The following is a 17,356-nucleotide window of genomic DNA, read 5'->3' as shown; positions in this document are numbered from 1 at the left end:
AAACTACATACGCATACTCAAAACTCAGAATAGCAAACACAAGCAAGGGGTAAAACTGTGGAACTTGATGAACAAGTAAAACTCTTTTTTTTTTTTTAATTTCTTTTTTTCCGGATTTCATAAAATCAAATCCTAGACAGTGAGTATAGGAATAATCACTAATCCAAGCTCTGATATCATATCAAGATGATACGAAATCAAATACGCACAAGCAAATAAAATAAACAAGTAAAAAAACAAAATAGGGTAAAAGGATAACACAAGAAATTAGAGGGAGGAACAGAAATCGGAAGAACGAATGAATAATCAATGCAAGGGAGAAGGAAATGAACTTATAATTGAATCCACAACAAGGAATATCCAAATGAGGTTGATTAAGAGATAAAAGGGAATATTCTTATACACTCAGCGAAGGAGTGTCTCATTCATCAAAATTTAACTTCCTAACTAAACCCTAAACTTGGCTATATATAGTTGTTATTTGACACTACTACAAAAATAGCCAAATGAATCTTAATTACATAATGAGCCTTAATAACAAATTGTAGCTTCAAGCTTGATTCTTGACCTTTTGTAGCACTCCAATGCCTTGAATCTCTTCTTCTGTGGATCCTATGTTGTGAGTGCTAGGCCGAATCTTATCATTCCCAAAATTTGAAAATCAACGTGATTAGTTTTTGATAACTGTTGTTTTGAAAACTTTCACAATTGGTTATAATGAAGAGAATTGGTAAAATTTGAAGGTGCACACCTCGAGAATTGTTAAAATGGTAAGTTTTACAATGAAACAAGTAACTCAACTCCAAATAGTTTGAAGTGTCTCTTTTCCAAAATTAATTTCAAATTTTTATGTTTTAAAGTATTTCTACATGTCAAATTTTCATATTCACCACTTTAATTTGTATGTCACTTTTTTGTATTTAATGAACTTTATCTCTTTGAAGATATACACTTGCAAAATGATTTAAAATATGTTGATTTGGAACTCGAGCAAGTTCCTAAGAGCCTAATGCAATCTGTCCTAGCCCTTGGAATAAGAGGCCAGTCACATAGGAAGATTATAGTTCCTCCAAAATTGAGAACCTAATAATCCTAAGTGGTAAGTTCATTTTTCGAGCTATTAACTGGTGCAATAAAACTTACCATTTGTTCCAAAATTGAAAGAAAAAATACTTTTAACTTCTCACGAACATTCGTTGCAAAAGAGATTAGTTTATTTCACAGAACAAAGGGGGGAAAATACATGACCAACGCGAAGAGGAAAAAGCAGACACTTAACAATATCCAAGTTCAGAACTTAAAGTTCTCTCTCTTCTATATTCAAAATATCCACCAAAAAAGGGGCAGTCTGAGCCAGCTTCTGGTACAAAATTTGGATGAGCAAACCTACAGTCTGAAGCTGAACCAGTAGAACAATAGAGAAATGTATGAAGATGTGGTGGTGGGTGGTGATATCAGTAAAACTGCTCTGAGTAAGTAATCATCGCTTGGTGTAATGTTACATGTAACCTTTCGTTGCAAAAGTTTCTTGGAATGAAGCTAAGATATAATTGTTTGTGCTTTGATCGTCAACGATGTAACTGTTTCTGGTCCAATTGTACAGTAAGTTTGGAGGAACGCGCCTCTTGTCATAACCTGTGTTACAGAAGGTTGGAGGCAACTTATTTCATGTATTCCAGCGTACTTTGATTGATCTCCTCGAGGAATGAAACGAAACCCATGACGCTTGTGAAGCCACTTCCTTCAACATCCTGTTCCTCTATCAGATAATTCTCAAATGATGTCGTATCATCCTGTCCTCCCTTAATAAATGTAAGTTTAGGGGTGATACATCTCTCTTGCTTCAGCTTGTTTATTGTTGTTCTCAGTAAACCTGGTTATCAAAATCAACGTTTGCACATCTCAAAATGCATCCACACTATGGATCAAGTAACACCTAATGTAACAATGAAAAAATGCGCGTTACTTACAGTCCTGAGGTGGTGGAAAAGGAAGTGAAGGGTCTGCTGTTGAAGCATAGAACACAATAAGATTTGTGAATGCATCCAGAAAAAATATGGGACTGCCACTTGTTATCAGTGCAGCCCGGCTCAGGGAATGTCGAGGATATGCTTGTTTGTCTGGCGAGGCATATGAGGTTAACAATGGATATATAGCACGATTAAGAGAAGAAGGTTCTAGTCCGCTGCATCAAAAGTCCAAAGTAGTTAACAATTAGATTTACCAGCCATCACCCACAAAAAATTGTCAGCAAAAAAGAGTCGCACCCAGCAATTAAAGCTAATGTTTCTAAGGAGCAGATGAAGAAAAATCATACTTTCTCAGTCTGTTCTTTTAATGTAGCTACAAAAACTACAATTGTCCCTACTCCAGAGACAACATAAAGTTCTCGAATGCACCACCATTAAAAAAGAAACCCAATCAGCTGTTGAAGAGATGTTTAAGCAGAACACATGGAAAAAAAGGGTACCATCTCTATTTGACCAAATCTTTTGGAGTAAGATGTAAATACCACACAAGTTTCATTCCAGAGAATGATAAATCATCTTTTATTAGGCCACAAGTTAATAAAGAAAGCTGCATCCTTATAAAGGGAACAAAGGGTTTGGGTATCACTAGGCCATGTCCATACTAAAATAGGTAAAAGGCTGAAGAAACTACTTGAAAGAGCTTTGATCCCTTCATCTAGATATTTGAAGTATTGCAAAGACTTCTTTAAGCAGAGAAGGGAAGAGAAAAGTACTCGATTTTTCCGTTCCGATTTTTGGTTTAAGAAAGAGAAGAAGTATAAAGAGAAAAAGAGACAGATAAGCTTCGTTTTAGGCCCACCAAATTTTCCTCCCTTAAAATCATGAGGGTTCAAAAGTCCAGAATCTCCAAAAAGAGTATTTCAGTCCCCAGCTACTTATCTGATCCCTTTTCCTTAGACTAAGTTTGCTGATCACTCTCTCGTTCTTTCTCTGAGGCCTTTGAATTCTCTTTCTGATATGGTTCCTTCATAAATATTGAACCCCCAACTTTAAAAACCGTAGTTCCATCTTATCCCATTGTCCTGGATCAGATTTGTACAAAAGCTCCCTTCTCGAATTGCTTCCTGCTAGCAGCCTTTCAAATCACGAATCAGTTCTTTGCTCCTCTTTTCCTTCTTCGCACTTTACCTTTCTCTTCCTTCCCTTAGTTTCCAGAAGTACAGTTAACCTAGAATGCATTCTGCATATCTAACTTCCAGTTGAAACTCAAAAACAAGTATCACCAGTAGCTGAATTAGTTTATTGCAATGACATAACCTCTACCCCACCTTCTATATCACCCCTACTCACCCTCTTCCCCACCATCCCAAAAAAGAGCGAGAAAGAAGGATATGAAACTCTAGTCTTTTTTTCATGAAAAGTACATGAAACTCTAGTCTTGTATACTATGAGAAAATAACCCACTTGGGACATATTGATACCTGAAAAGACACTGAAGATATATTCGGTAGTCAGGATGCACGCCTTCTTCATGTAAACGAAGAAGAGGATTTCGTAATAGAGCAAAGACCAAGCGGGGTAAAGGCTGCAGTTGAGGACATTGAGAGAATGCAACATCAATGTGAACAATGCTTGAACCTCCATGCCCAGACTGAATAAGCTTGCAAGCATCATTGTACTGAGCCGTAAGAATTACAAGCCAATCATGAAGTAACATTCTGCCCTCTCGAACGCCTTGCTCCAATGAGGCTAAAATAACCTAAGAAAAAGGAAAATTATTTAGCATAAGTAAAGAGTAAACTTAACTTCCATTAAGAAAGCATGATTTTGTCTTCTAATATTAATGGGCCTACTGTAGTATATAGATCAAGCAAGAACAGACATGATGTGTTGATCTTATAAAGATAAAATCTAATACTCTACCAAATACTTTTAGCTTAGGACTTAATAAGTTTTGAGGCATTTCAAGAGTTACTCTCACTTTATCATATTTTTGTCGATGAGCGTGCACTATGCTATCAATCTGCCAGGTTTTGATATCAAAGCATCAACAGGAATCATCCAGAATGAGTTTTCGTCAATAAGTTGGAAATAATTGCAACTTTTGAAGTCTAGTTTCCAACCAATCGAACGGTTCGTGAGGTTTGCAAATCAGTACATGCAGGTCTCACTTAGTTGCCGCAAGAAAGAGGATTTTGGTAGTGTATACAACCATTAAAGGAACCATTAATGGCGATAAAGAAGTGATTTTCATTTTGGAAAAGGATTTCTTTGCATCTAGCACTAGATGTATCATGGCTAATAACCATTACATGGACAAAGTATGGTATTTAAGTTGGGAGGAGCGAAGAGCAGCAGCCCATACTCCCCACAGTTACAAATCTGTGCGCCAAGCGAAGTTGGGCCAGAAGCGCACAGGAAATTTCTCCAAGATCAAAAAGAAGGTAGGAGAACAAGTTTTCTATACAAGTTTTCTCCTATCAATGACATCTTGATTCTTTTGGTTTTGCTCACCCATATTATAGAGTAGATTTCTTATGTTAGGACTTAGGAGTAGATGAATCTGAAGTTTAAAGTTTTGTTCCAAAAGGTTTTTTGAGTGTTTAATTTTTGTAAGATTATCTTTTATTAGTGTTATTAATTTTTTACTGATTTGTTTGTGAGTGTAGCATAGTGAGGGTCGAAAAGAGAAGCTGTGTTGGGTAACGATCAAATAACAAATTGATCCCCAAACATTGGACTGTGATTGTTTAAGACAACAACAAAACATCCACAAGTTGAGACAATACCGAGCTGGAGATGTACAAAATTAAAGCAAGAAGGATCACTATCAGAAAAACAGAACCTTTATTTATCTTTTAGCTAATATGGAGGAGGAGGAATAGATAAGCTTCTGAAGTAGTGGAGAGCTCAACTCATAAAGTCAAAATTCTTTTATTTAAACTTTTTTGTGTAGACAAGAACTATCATGTTATGTCAATAGTTGACCAGATCTTGGGGATTCTAGAGTTGTCCAAGGTGAAAAACGCTGAAAAGCGTTAAGATCTATTGTGTATGCTACAAAAACATGGAAATTAAGTTTAAAATATCTTTTTAAAAGGCCAAATACATAGACAGTCCCTTGAACTTGGCCATATATTTCATCTAGACACTTAACTAAGCTCATAACCAATTAAACCCTTGATCTATACTCAGACTGTGTCTATTGAACACATATTTTACAATTCTAAATAACTTGGGGCACGTGAATATCACTCTCTGTGACATGGAAAGTAAAACCAATTATACAAAGACACATCAGCAAAAGGAAAAAATCAAAATCAGAAAGAAAAGGGAGATGACCGAAAAAGGATTCTAGCGAATTAAGCTTCACTTTTTCTGATAAGGCCATTTTTCTGGCAAGGGCATTAAATAAGAAAAACTAAAAAAACACAACTATCACGGTATCACCGGCAAACCCACTTCCTCCACGCTATACAAATTTCGAGCACCACCTTATGCTCTCTTTACTGTCTTAAGTTATCAAAGCTTTAAGTTTAATGGAGAAAAGTGAAATAGTTTCTAAAGGCATTTAGGAAAGGATTTAGGGATAAAAAGACAGAGAAATAGTATGAGGAAGGGCTCGGTTTCGATCCCAGATCTGGATTGAAACTATGGAGGTCTCCGGTGATGAATCTCTAGTGGAAGTAAGGCTTTAGATCTACTGATCTAGTCAAAAACTAAGGCTTTTGGGTAGAAAATGATTCGTGCGAGTTGAGGGGAAAGAGAGAACGAAAATGGAAGACTGAGAAGCTAGAAGTTGTCGGAGCATTTTTCCTGCCAAAGTCTAAAATTATTCCACTGGAATTAAATATTTTGAGTACGCACTCAAGCTGGGTGACAAACACGCAACTTGCCATGTCATCAAAGTGTATTCAATAGGTATAGTTTGAATACATATTAAGTGTTCACTAGGTTATAGGTTTAGTTAAAGTGTCTAGATAAAAAAATATGGCCGAGATAAGGGGTTGTCTATGTATTTGGCCTTTAAAAAAATAATAAACACAAATACCAGTTATGTTGGCAAAAAAGTTTTAAAAACCAAGTCCCCCCGGACTTTGGTCTAGTGGTAAAAATGCAGCAGGGTTAGGCACATGTCACAAGTTCGGACCATGCAGCAGAAAAAAGCTTTGTATTTAAGGGTAGAGGGGCAGGCTCATTATCCACCGAGTTTCGAATCATGACCTATTGGCTCCCAGGAATTTCTCGGTTATCAAAAAGCAACTTTTAAAAACTTTAATTAAAGAAATATATAATGTAAAATCGTATCTATCAAGCTCAAAAATCATTTTAATTTTCTATTTGGATGCAAAATTGTGGTGTTAATATTGTAATCCAGATTTTTTGACTAATTATCTACAGTAAATTTATAGGTTCTAATTATCGATCACTAAAATGTTCACTTACAACTTTTTAGTAACATATACTCCCTCCTTTTCATTTTATATGACAATGTTTTTGACAAAACACAAAGTTTAAGAATGAATGAATGAAAGAGTTACACATAAGTTGACTTTCTTAGCTCTTAACACTCGTTGTGAAGTTCTCTTTTGGATGTACTTGGCACCAACATTTCCTTAATGCTGGAATTTTGCTTTACATCAATAAAATACTTACTTCACCGATCAAAAAAAAGTCTTGACACATAAGCTAAATATGTATGATGAGTAAAATAGGAATATTAAAATTAAAGAGTTTCGAAATATAGAAATAGAGTCAATCTTTTTTCAAGCGACCAAAAAGGGAAAAGAATGCCATATAAAATAGACAAGAGTTGATAATATATTACTTCCTCAACTATGTTTATTGTCTAGTGATTCACTCTTCAAGAACAAATCCATGGGCTATTAGGTGCAACCATACGTCCTGGTGCCAACACTATACACTGCCTAAGTGAGGCAAAGCACCAATCTGCTTAACTTCAGGGATTAAGCGCACTTCAAACGAGCCTTTAACAACACAATTCTAAAAGCATATTTGTGTTATAATAATTTTGTGCACATAACACCATCTTGTATCAATTAACTTACCGAAAAATGCCTGGCAAGTTCACGTCGAAATAGAAAGAGATCAATCCTAAGAGATTCCAGTTAATGGCCCTGATGAATTTCGGTTAAAGTGAAGTATGAAGGAAAGTAAGACATACCTTGTGGACAAGTAATGAAAGCACCACTTCAGAATCAACACCATCATAAATCTCATTTATGCTATGAGCTACTCCAAACTGCAAAGTTCGAATCCTTAATCTCCTTTTGAGGGAATGCTTTGTTCTGCACAAACACATCCACTGCTTAAAGCATATCTAATAGAAGATGATCCCAAAAGGGTATCCACCAGAAAAAGAAAAGCAAAAGGAGAAACTTATTTCTTGCTCAAAGCTAGAGCACTTTAAATTATAGAAAAAGTTTTAGAATTAAAAAGAAAGAAAAAAAAGTAAAACGAAACCAGAGGAATGCAATATAATGAAGAAATGGTAGGATTAAGCTGCAATTCTGACAGACATTAGCTCCAGAATTCTCTACTTCTAGAACATTCCTTTGCTGTCTTAAGTAATTGGTTCGCTTATGTACTTTTAAATTGAATCAACTTTTACTTGGGGCTGAGAGGTACAAACACCATATATAATATGTGGCTTGTCAAACATCCACTGCAACCTTAGATGTGTCACCAAAGTAAAGAAACCAAACAGACACCTTCTCCTACACTGTACAGTAGCTGCAGATATCTGGAGCATGCTCTTGACAGTTTTTGGGATCAGTTGGGTAATGCCTGAGAGTATTAAGGATGCCTATGAATGCTGGAGTTCCAGAAAGTTGGTAGGTCCATCAGGAAAATCTGGAAATGATCCCTGCATGCATTTTTTGGTGTGTCTGGACAGGAAGGAACTGCATATGTTTTGATGAAATATCAATTGCAAACCACTCCCTTAAGGCTAGATCTCTTTTATGTTTATTCGGTTGGAGCAATCTATCCCCTGTAAATACCCCTGATGACTTTATGGATTTTGTTAGCTCCTTATCTTTAGCATAGAACTTCATGAACTGGAGCTAACAAACTCTCTTTTCTACTTACCATCTTTTGTACTCTGTGCATCTTCTTGATGCCATCAATGAAACTACTTCATCACAAAAAAAGCACCCAACCAGGAAAAGCTAAACTAGAACCAAAACAGAACTGTCAAGCCACTTGTCCAGATGCAAAATATAATTGCATACTTTATGGTTCTTGTTGTTGAGTTCTAATAAGTAAACCCAATATTATATTTACAAATGAATAAATTTAAAGCTTTGATCGTTGATGATCAACTCAGCATAAAGGCCACTAGTAAGAATAACCGTACCTTGTTGTAGAACTTGATCCTGCATTTGCAAGTTCATCTGGTGGGACAACAACAGTATACTGAAAAGCAATTTGCACCATAGGCAATTCTGAAGTATGCCTGCAGAAGATAAGTATTCTTGTATTATTAGCAAAAATAAAAATCTGGCTCAACAAGGGATTTTCACTGGAACTGGCAAAAACTTAAATGTGTGCAAGATGCAGAGGAACCCATAAATGCATTGCCCCAGAGCAGAAAACAACAACAACAACAACAACAATAAACAAACCCAGTGTAATCCCACAAGGTCTGGACCCCCGAGCAGAAAACAAACAAATTTAATTTGATGTCATTAAGACCAGCACGCAGCTTTACTAAAGGGGCCAATAGCACTGCTTTTATCAAAAGTTTCTTCTAGTGCAAATAAATTTAGCATCAATTTTTTAGTCAAGCATAGTTCCATGTAATAATTAGCAGTTCATACAAGAAACAATGAGCAAAAAAATTATTTTGGAAAAGGAGTACAAAAAGCAGAAGATATGTTACCTGGAAAATCCAACATTATTTGCAAATTCAAAATCGTAGGCATATGTAGCAAAAGAATCACAGCAAATTATGTGTTGGACATTTTCATATTGCGGATCTGGGAAGAAATGCCCATACTGTAGAGAATAGTGCAAGAATTATGAGCCAATCGAGATAGTAGAATAAGAATCTGTGGAATAAAAATGATAGCAGAGATCTTACAGAATGACTCGGTTGAAATTCTGACGAAGTTCTCAGCCTTAGGACACAATTAAAAGCATATGGTCGACTTAACATGCGGTACCTGTACGAATATCATTCTAGTGTTATGTAAACTGACCAACACCAACACCAAGTGGGGTAATCAACAAGGAGCTTAGGATTCCATGCCCTAATTTGGGTGTTAAAGATGGTTGATGCTCGATTGAACCTACAAATTTGAATCCCTAATTGATGCAACAAAGACTTAGCGAGGGGAAATCTAAGTACGCATATTGGTGAAATTTTGAAACCAAGAAAAAGCTTGTTCCGAAGTGAAGCCAAAGCGGTACTTTTTTCAGCGATAAGTTAGATTTTTTCGGCCGGCAGGACACTTTCATTACAAGCCAAAAGAGATGGAAAAGTTAATCAGGGGAGTTTTGAGTACAGTTCTACAAACTTGAGGGATGTATTGCGTAGGTGGGTTTTTTTCCCGGGGGGGGGGGGGGGGCGTGTATTCTTAAACTTCAGAACAAACTTAATGATGAATTAGATTAAAAAGCTCACATACATTACATAATCATAGCAATAGCAAGTATTATACTCACATGTCTTGAGGAAGTGTGGAGTCATCACTGCTTGTATACAAAAATAAGGAGCCTCCACTCTCGATACTCAGAAACTTCAGTGATGCTAAATCAGTATACTCATTTGTCACAGCAAATATGTCTACACAAACACCTGATTGAACAGCCACAGCAGCCTATTGAAATACATTTTAATGCTTAATGTTCAAATGCAAATTAGCTAAAATCAATAAGTCACGAACTATGCTAGTACCAGATCTTTATAGAATGGAGTTTGTTCAGGAAGTAAAGCTCGATCTGCATCCTCTCCTTTACTAGCGTACTGCTCACCATACCGTCTTGTATCTAGTTGGCCGGCTCCAATATCAGGAGCGCCCGAAAGAAAAGCAAAAACTCTAGCTGCATTTTGATTCAATTGGGGGAAAAAAACAAAGTCACTGAGTAATATCTTTAAGCAAGATACTATGGAACTACTAATTCAGTGGAAAGATTCTCAGATTGCTGTCCATTCTGGAAAAAGGCTGATTCAGCAAGAACAAAAGGATGCCTGAATTAATAAATTACAGTAACAAAAAGTAACCCAACAAGAGGTGCATCATTAATTGTCACTGACGCAAAGAAAGAAGTGTGAAATTGCCATACCTAATGCAAATGTATTTCCATATTCTGATCCAAGATAATTGAAAAGGGCTTCCATTGCAGCTCCAAAACCTCTTCCACCCAGAAAAACTCCATCTAATCCTTGACCTGCACCTGATGTCCTTTCCCATGAAGTTGTTGGCCTCAATGTTTCAAGTGCGGATGCGATGCGGTCCTTACAGGTATCCACCTACAACAAATCACTGATTTAAGGCTACTGCATGTTCATCCTTTTGACATTGAAAAATTAAACACCTTTACAGTCCAGATAGAAAAAGAAAAGCACTGGGAAAGGAATCAAACAAACATACTGGAGCTAAAAACGAAAGTAGGGGCATGACATCCTGAAGTTCCATTGACAAGGCACTATCAGAATCATGAGGAATGAACACATTCTTCACCACTGGAATTGGCCCTTGAACATCATACAAACCTATTTTATGGCTGAATGTAGCCAGCCCAAATAGTGATCCAGGCCCAAGAGCTTGATCAAAAGACAAAAGAAAACAGAAATTAAACTTCCGTCTAGTAAAGAATATAAACTTAATGTTCAAAAGATGTATCAATAACCAACCTTCTAAAGCAGCTAAAAGTGCACTTTTAACAAGTTCCAAAAACTCTTCCGATGCTGCATAAGAACTTAACACCTATTAATCAATAACAGCAACATACTCCACATCTACTTTCCACAAAATGCATCAGTTCTTAATGTAAAATCTAAGATAATTCTCAAAGATCAATGGAAATAAAGCTTGCCAAGTGAGAGTAATGTCAATAAAATTTAACTATGATACCGTACACACATACATGTGTCAATAAAGAAGGCCAACTGACATGAAATTTGACAAGAAGATAGATTTCAGTTGTCATTTTCCATCTGCATAATCTATTGTAATATCCCTGTTTGGTTAGTTGCTAGTGACCCTTTGTGTACTTTAACACCATTATCTACAAAGTAAGACCTGTGTAGGAGTGCTTGTAGCTAACGTCTTGTCTCTAGGCATAACAATACAGCTCTCAAAACTAAAACTTTTTACAATCTTTTTAATGTTAAGATGTGATATCCATCCCCTACAAACTCCCAACAAGCCACAACCTTCATGAACACCAACAACCACAACACTTCCATTCCCATAAAACTCAACAAACCAACCAACTGAATTTGGGTTGATTTGGGACAATCGATACCTTGTCTTTTCCGCTTCAAAATAAAATATTTATACTTGGAAACTACATAGAGATTAGTGATTACCACAAACCACATTTAAAAATTTAAGACATTTCAGCAAATCAAAGACAGAAAAATCCCTTCAATACCCAAAATTAAATAATGACATAGTCCCTACATCATTTAACTGCCACAATCAAATTAAAGCAATAATATAACAGTTTAAGTTATATGCATCAAGTCATTTAAAAGGTAACGGTAGGTAACTCTATTTAACTTAAAGTAACGAGTAAGTTAAATTACACTGATGGAGTAAAAAAATCATTACATTGTAACTGTATATAACTTAAATTCTAATAATAATAACTTACAAGCAAGATCAACAGCTGCCACGTACACGGGTCGCGCCTGCATTTCTTCAGATTCATCCACTACACCAATCCAAAAACAAATAAATTCAAAACAGTGCATCTAAATTCCCAAAATTACACAAAAGGGAATCCTCAAATATCAAAATTTGCATTAAAGGGTGCTACACTTACTGGGCAATTCAAGGTCAATAAACGAAGATAAATTTTCCGGACAAGATTCAGGGAGCGAATAACGGGTTACGGCCTGAGAAGAAAGCCCATTAAGGGTCCCACAAAGTGCACAAGTCCAAGCCCATTGTTCTTGTTCACAGTATGTGTTATAGTAAGCCCAACAATTCTCGCATCGGGGTAATAAGTGACCGTCCGATCCATAAACAGGTGGATTCCCGTTTTCGTCCTTGCTGGCGAACGGTGAAACTGTTACCCCCCACGGTAGTCCTGCTTCTTCCAGTGCGTCTTGGTCACCGGGAAACCGGCTAACTGTTGCACGTAACGCCATTAGCGCGTGGGTTTAGAGACAGTGAAAATGGAGGAAAATGTTGAGCAAAAGTTTTTTATTTTTTAAGGGTTTTTGGAGGTTTTGATCTGGGTGTAGGATAAGGGAATGTACGCTTCTGCGTATTTTAGTAGGGGAAGTTTTTAAATTTCTGTTTGCGTTACACATGTAATGAGCCAATGTTCGTTTGACACGTTGAATCCCAGCTAGGAGGCAGTCCACGTTTGATTTAGAAGGGGCGGATTTTGCAATATTAAAAAAAGGTTGGGCTTTTTGTAAAAATCATCATTTTTCAAGTACCTGTTCGTTTTTTCTTTTTAGTTCCTTTCTTGAGAGGGCAAAATGTTTTTCTTTGCAACTAGTTTTTAGGTATGTATGATGCATCGTTCATAGTTCGGTTTGGTTCGATTTATTTTAAAAAATAAAGTCAAATCAAGTAAGTTTAATTTTTAAATATTAGAGCTAAACTAAATCAATTAAATCAGTTTTTATCGATTCGGTTTATGTAAGTTTTTGCCAATTTTTCGATTTTTTTTTGGTTATTTATTGGGTTTTTATTTTTAAATATGAGGCATACACTATTAAATACATATTTCGGCGATTACATTTTCAACGTACACTATCAAACTAATTGTTGTTTGAGAAATCTATCATTTGCCAAGATATATTAATGATGATTGAATGAATAATGATGAATAATTTAAGGACTCAACTAAAATTAATTTTAACATGAAATAGACTCTTGTAATTAGCAAAAGAAAACTACTAATCAAACTAGAATGTAAAGTCAAAGAACTAGATTATTATAATAGCAAAGAACTAGACTAAAAGTGCAAACTATTAAAATATAACATAAAATTATAGAAACTTTGAATAAAAATATACATATATATAGGTATAATAATAAAATTTAAATAGCTACTTCTATATTCGGTTTGGTTCGGTTTTTTGGTTATTTTTCTCGGTTATTTTTTTATTAAAATCAAAATCAAACCAAATTTGATCGCTTTTAAAATTCAAAACCAAAGCCAAGTCAAACAAAAAAACTATTGATTTTTTTGATCGGTTTGATTTGGTTTTCAGTTTGGTTTGATTTTTCGAATTTTTATGAACACTTCTAGATGTAGGTGTACCTAGCATTGGTAAGGATATTAGCTTTAAAATAATATAAAGAATATTTAAATGTATGTTTGAAACAAAAATAAATAGAATAATTCTGATGTGTGACATTTTATTAAGTTTAAAGATCACATAAATATTATCTAAGATAATGTGTTTGAGTTATAAAATAAAATTTAAATAGTATAAATTCTTAAAATAATAAATATTACTACTATTTAGCTAACTCAATAAAAAAATTTGTTGTTAAAGTTTTTAGAAGCCTTATTGTTTACCCGAAAAACGGATTGAGTTAAATTTGTACGTAGTTCTAAGGGTATGTGGTATAACTTGACACAAATCGTAAGAATAAATAGAAATATCAAGTGTTGACTATAGAGAATGAAAAATAAGCAAAGTTAGGAAGAAGATAATTTACAGATTAGGCAAGATGAATCAATTTATCAAACTAAAAAAGGATAACTCTTCAATATATGAGTGTATGATATCTCAATTACAATGCGTGCCCAAACTCCCCTTTTTTACAGAAATAACAACCATCCCCTTTATAGTGGAGGGATCTTACTTTAGATATAATTAAAAATACATAGTAAAAAACCCATGATAAATCAATTTTTCCATAATTCCTGCCAGGATTCTCTCCTCTAGTGGGATTGCAACGGCTCTTGTCTATGAGCTCGATATTGACTCGAGCTCTCTGTCTTGACTCGAGCTCTCGATCTTGACTCGAGCTCGATTCTGACTCGGATCCTTGTATTGATTTGGGGTAAGAGTTGGTCGGTCTCTGCCTCATAAACTCGATAACTTCACTTTGCGTCATAGTTCGATTTGGATTCGAGCTCGATAATGATATCGAGCTCGACATTGATCGGTCCCTCGGCCTCGAAGCTTGGTGACCCAACTTCGGACTTCAACCTGATACTATGAAGACGCTTCTCCGATCCAGTGCATTACCATTTAAACCAATTCGTACGAAGGACTAACCGGTTTTACCGTATACAGATAGTCCCCTCGTTTCTCGGGAAGGATGTAGCGAGAAACGACATGATTTCACAACGGCTCGATCAAATATAAGCTGACGTTCATATTGGGCTCGATCATGACGCACGCGATAGCTGTCCCATCGGTTTAGTTTTCAAGGCATTTAATGTGTGTCAGACGATGGTCGGCCATTATCGAAATTGAACCGCCATTGTTACACCTATAAATAACCCATTTTTCACTTTTAATCACTTTTACATCTTCAAACTTTAAATTTTCTAACTTCTTTCTCACACTTTCTGAATTCACTCGCAAATCCGAGATTCTTCTCTGCAAAAAAACCTTTCTTCAAAAACACCAAATATTTGTTACCTCCTTATATTCTCGATCTTTAAATCCAAAAAATGGCGAAAACATCAAAAAACATTCCTCAGAAAGAAAAAGTTTCTTCTTTACAGCCTGCCGCCGACAAAACACCGGTGGAGCCACGGCCTGAGGAATGCGTTCCTAGGGCGTGTGTTCTTACGTCTGATTTTAAGGTCGACAAAGGCTCATCGATTCCCAACCGATGTGAGCATGTATCGAGGTATATGTGTTCGATAACCGAGAGGCACCTCGAACAGCTAAAGAAAGATTACAATTGGGAGAACAAAGAAATAGTAATCTTGTCTTCTCAAGAAGATATCACCACTTACGTGAAAGAGTTTTTAAGTGTGTATACTTACCCTTTCACGTTAGGTCCCCTTGACCCTGTTATTATTGACTTCTACCGTCAATACCAAATAACCCTAGGCCAGATCCATCCTTCTGTTTGGCGAATCGTTATTTTGATCTGTTACTTCGTGAATAAAATCGAGGAGATGCCTTTCACCCTCGACCATCTCATCCGATTGTACTGCCTTTGCCTCTTTCAAGGCGGATTAATAAAACTTCAGCGTCGGGCTACCAAGGTTCTGTTCTCGAGTATAGATGAGGACAGGGATCGAGGCTGGATGGGCAGGTTCGTTCGAGTAAAGACTTTGGACCTGATTTCGACTGAAAAAATGCCTTTTTCCCGAGGAGTGGAACATGAAGCGTAAGTGTAATTCTGTTGTTATCTTCTACTATTTTGCCCCTTTATTCCTTTTCTCATCGATATCCCCCTTTTTGTGATACAGCCGGTTCCTTGGATGCCCGGTGCAGTCCCCGATCTCAAGAACTGGATACAGGATCTGGCTTCGACCTCCACATACGCAGAGCGCTTGTGGCGTGATTTGTCAAAGAGCCGATGGGAGGCCAAAAATCATGGTGAGCCTCTTTCTCGTATCTTTGGTAGTTCGAACGAGATGCTTTCCATATATTTAAATCAATTTTCTTGTATGTAGGTGTGGGCAAAGATGCAGTTTTGAGACCCTCATCCATCGAGGAAGAGGCTTCGGCCTCTGATACAATACAGGTGAACGATAATAAGAGGAAAATGGCCTCCGCCCCCAAAGATCCAAAACCGAAGATGAGGATGGCTCGAAAGCCGAGGAAGAATACCATTCCTTTGATCGTAGAATCAGTTTTGCGTCTAAGAAAAAGAAGAAGAAAAAGAAAATGACGAGTCCGTGCTGGTGGCCCGAATGAAGAAATCCATTGATGCCCCAAATGCAACTGAATAGATGGTGATTTATAAAGCTCCACCTCAGATTGAGGAGATGTCAGGGGAAGGTTCGGGAAGAGTCCCTAAAACATTGGATATCGAGGATGCTTCCCACCAAAGTCAACAAATGGTGGGTATATCGGAAGGGGCCGGTCCTGAAGCTCTCCGAATTGAGGAGAACGCCCCAAGTGAGTCACTTGGGGCAATAGTAATCGGAGACTCGCCCATTCTCCCTACCTTTTCCGAAGGGGATATTCGGGAAGCCCAAGCTTTAGGGGCCCTCGAGATGATCCGGTCTCATGAAGGGGAGGACCCCTTCAGTGATTTGTTTACTAGGGTCGAGGATGTTGCTGGCCCTAGTGATATGTCGAGCCTTTTCTGCGAAGTGCAGCAAGCTCTGAATTGGGTAAGCTTTAACTCTCTTCGTTGATATTATTTTTATGGCTGTTATTATTTTCTAACTTCTTTTCTTTTTTCTTCGCAGGCCGTGGCGGTTCATCGAGAAGCATGTTCTCGGTCTCGAGCTGAGCTACATCGATTCGAGGCCGACCTTCGACGAGCTACGGAGGAGAGGAACGCCCTCAGGCTCCTTTTCGGTCAAAGAGAAGAAGAAATCAAAGGCCTTCGAGCTGAGTTGGCCAAGGCTCATCAAGACCAGACCTACCTAACCGAGCAGGTAATGATAATATTAAGAACTCATGGGCTTGATTCAGGATCAGAGGCTAATATTTCGATCTCACAAATGCAACAAAAACTCGAGACGACCGGGCAGCTTCGTGAGGAAGTTGATATAATAAAGGCGGAGCCCATGGGATGGAAAGATGGCATGGACCGCCTTGCTGCAGAAAAGGAGACTGTTCATGCCCAATTGTCATCGACTGTAAGCCAACTTCAAGGCATGAAGGGGAAGAGCTCTGTTCAAGCGAGAAGAATTAAGGAACTCGAGGCTCGGTTGGCCTCCGAACTTGCCAAGGCCAAATCTGATGTCGAAAAGGCAAAGTCCTATGTGGATGCATTAGTGGTCGTCTATCGGGCGGATGCTGAAGCTGCTCAGGTACAAGAAAGAGAGCTAGCCGAGACCGCCAATACTCGAGCACATTGGGTTGCCGAACTTGCTAAGTACCGATCTCGGAGGGAGACCCTCGAAGAGATCCATGCTCGAGGCTTCGATCTTACTGAATAGATAAAAATAGCAAAAGAGCTTGAAGCCGATGTTGAAGCCTTGGCATCCGATGATGATGATGGTGGTGATGATGATGATGGCAATGATGGGAGCAAGAGTGGGTCCAAGAGCGGGGAGGATCCCGATGGAGAAGAGGC

General features: G+C 37.3%; 1 protein-coding gene across 1 annotated transcript; it reads right to left on the bottom strand.

Annotated features, from left to right (window-relative positions):
• Positions 1-1,196: 1,196 nt before the first annotated feature.
• LOC107808424 (protein transport protein SEC23 D) lies at positions 1,197-12,416 on the bottom strand. The gene is made up of 14 exons (XM_075221942.1): positions 11,988-12,416; positions 11,817-11,876; positions 10,852-10,905; positions 10,589-10,761; positions 10,281-10,467; positions 9,892-10,037; positions 9,660-9,814; positions 9,076-9,157; positions 8,875-8,990; positions 8,350-8,448; positions 7,156-7,279; positions 3,452-3,729; positions 1,971-2,185; positions 1,197-1,873 (listed from the first exon to the last, which is right to left on the bottom strand). The coding sequence occupies exons 1-14, from the start codon at positions 12,313-12,315 to the stop codon at positions 1,662-1,664; spliced, it is 2,229 nt and encodes a 742-aa protein (XP_075078043.1). The 5' UTR covers positions 12,316-12,416; the 3' UTR covers positions 1,197-1,661.
• Positions 12,417-17,356: the final 4,940 nt, after the last annotated feature.

The sequence above is a fragment of the Nicotiana tabacum genome, chromosome 9 (genome assembly GCF_000715075.1).
Source record: "Nicotiana tabacum cultivar K326 chromosome 9, ASM71507v2, whole genome shotgun sequence".
NCBI classification, from domain to species: Eukaryota; Viridiplantae; Streptophyta; class Magnoliopsida; order Solanales; family Solanaceae; genus Nicotiana; species Nicotiana tabacum.
This window is presented reverse-complemented; position numbering and strand designations above follow the sequence as displayed.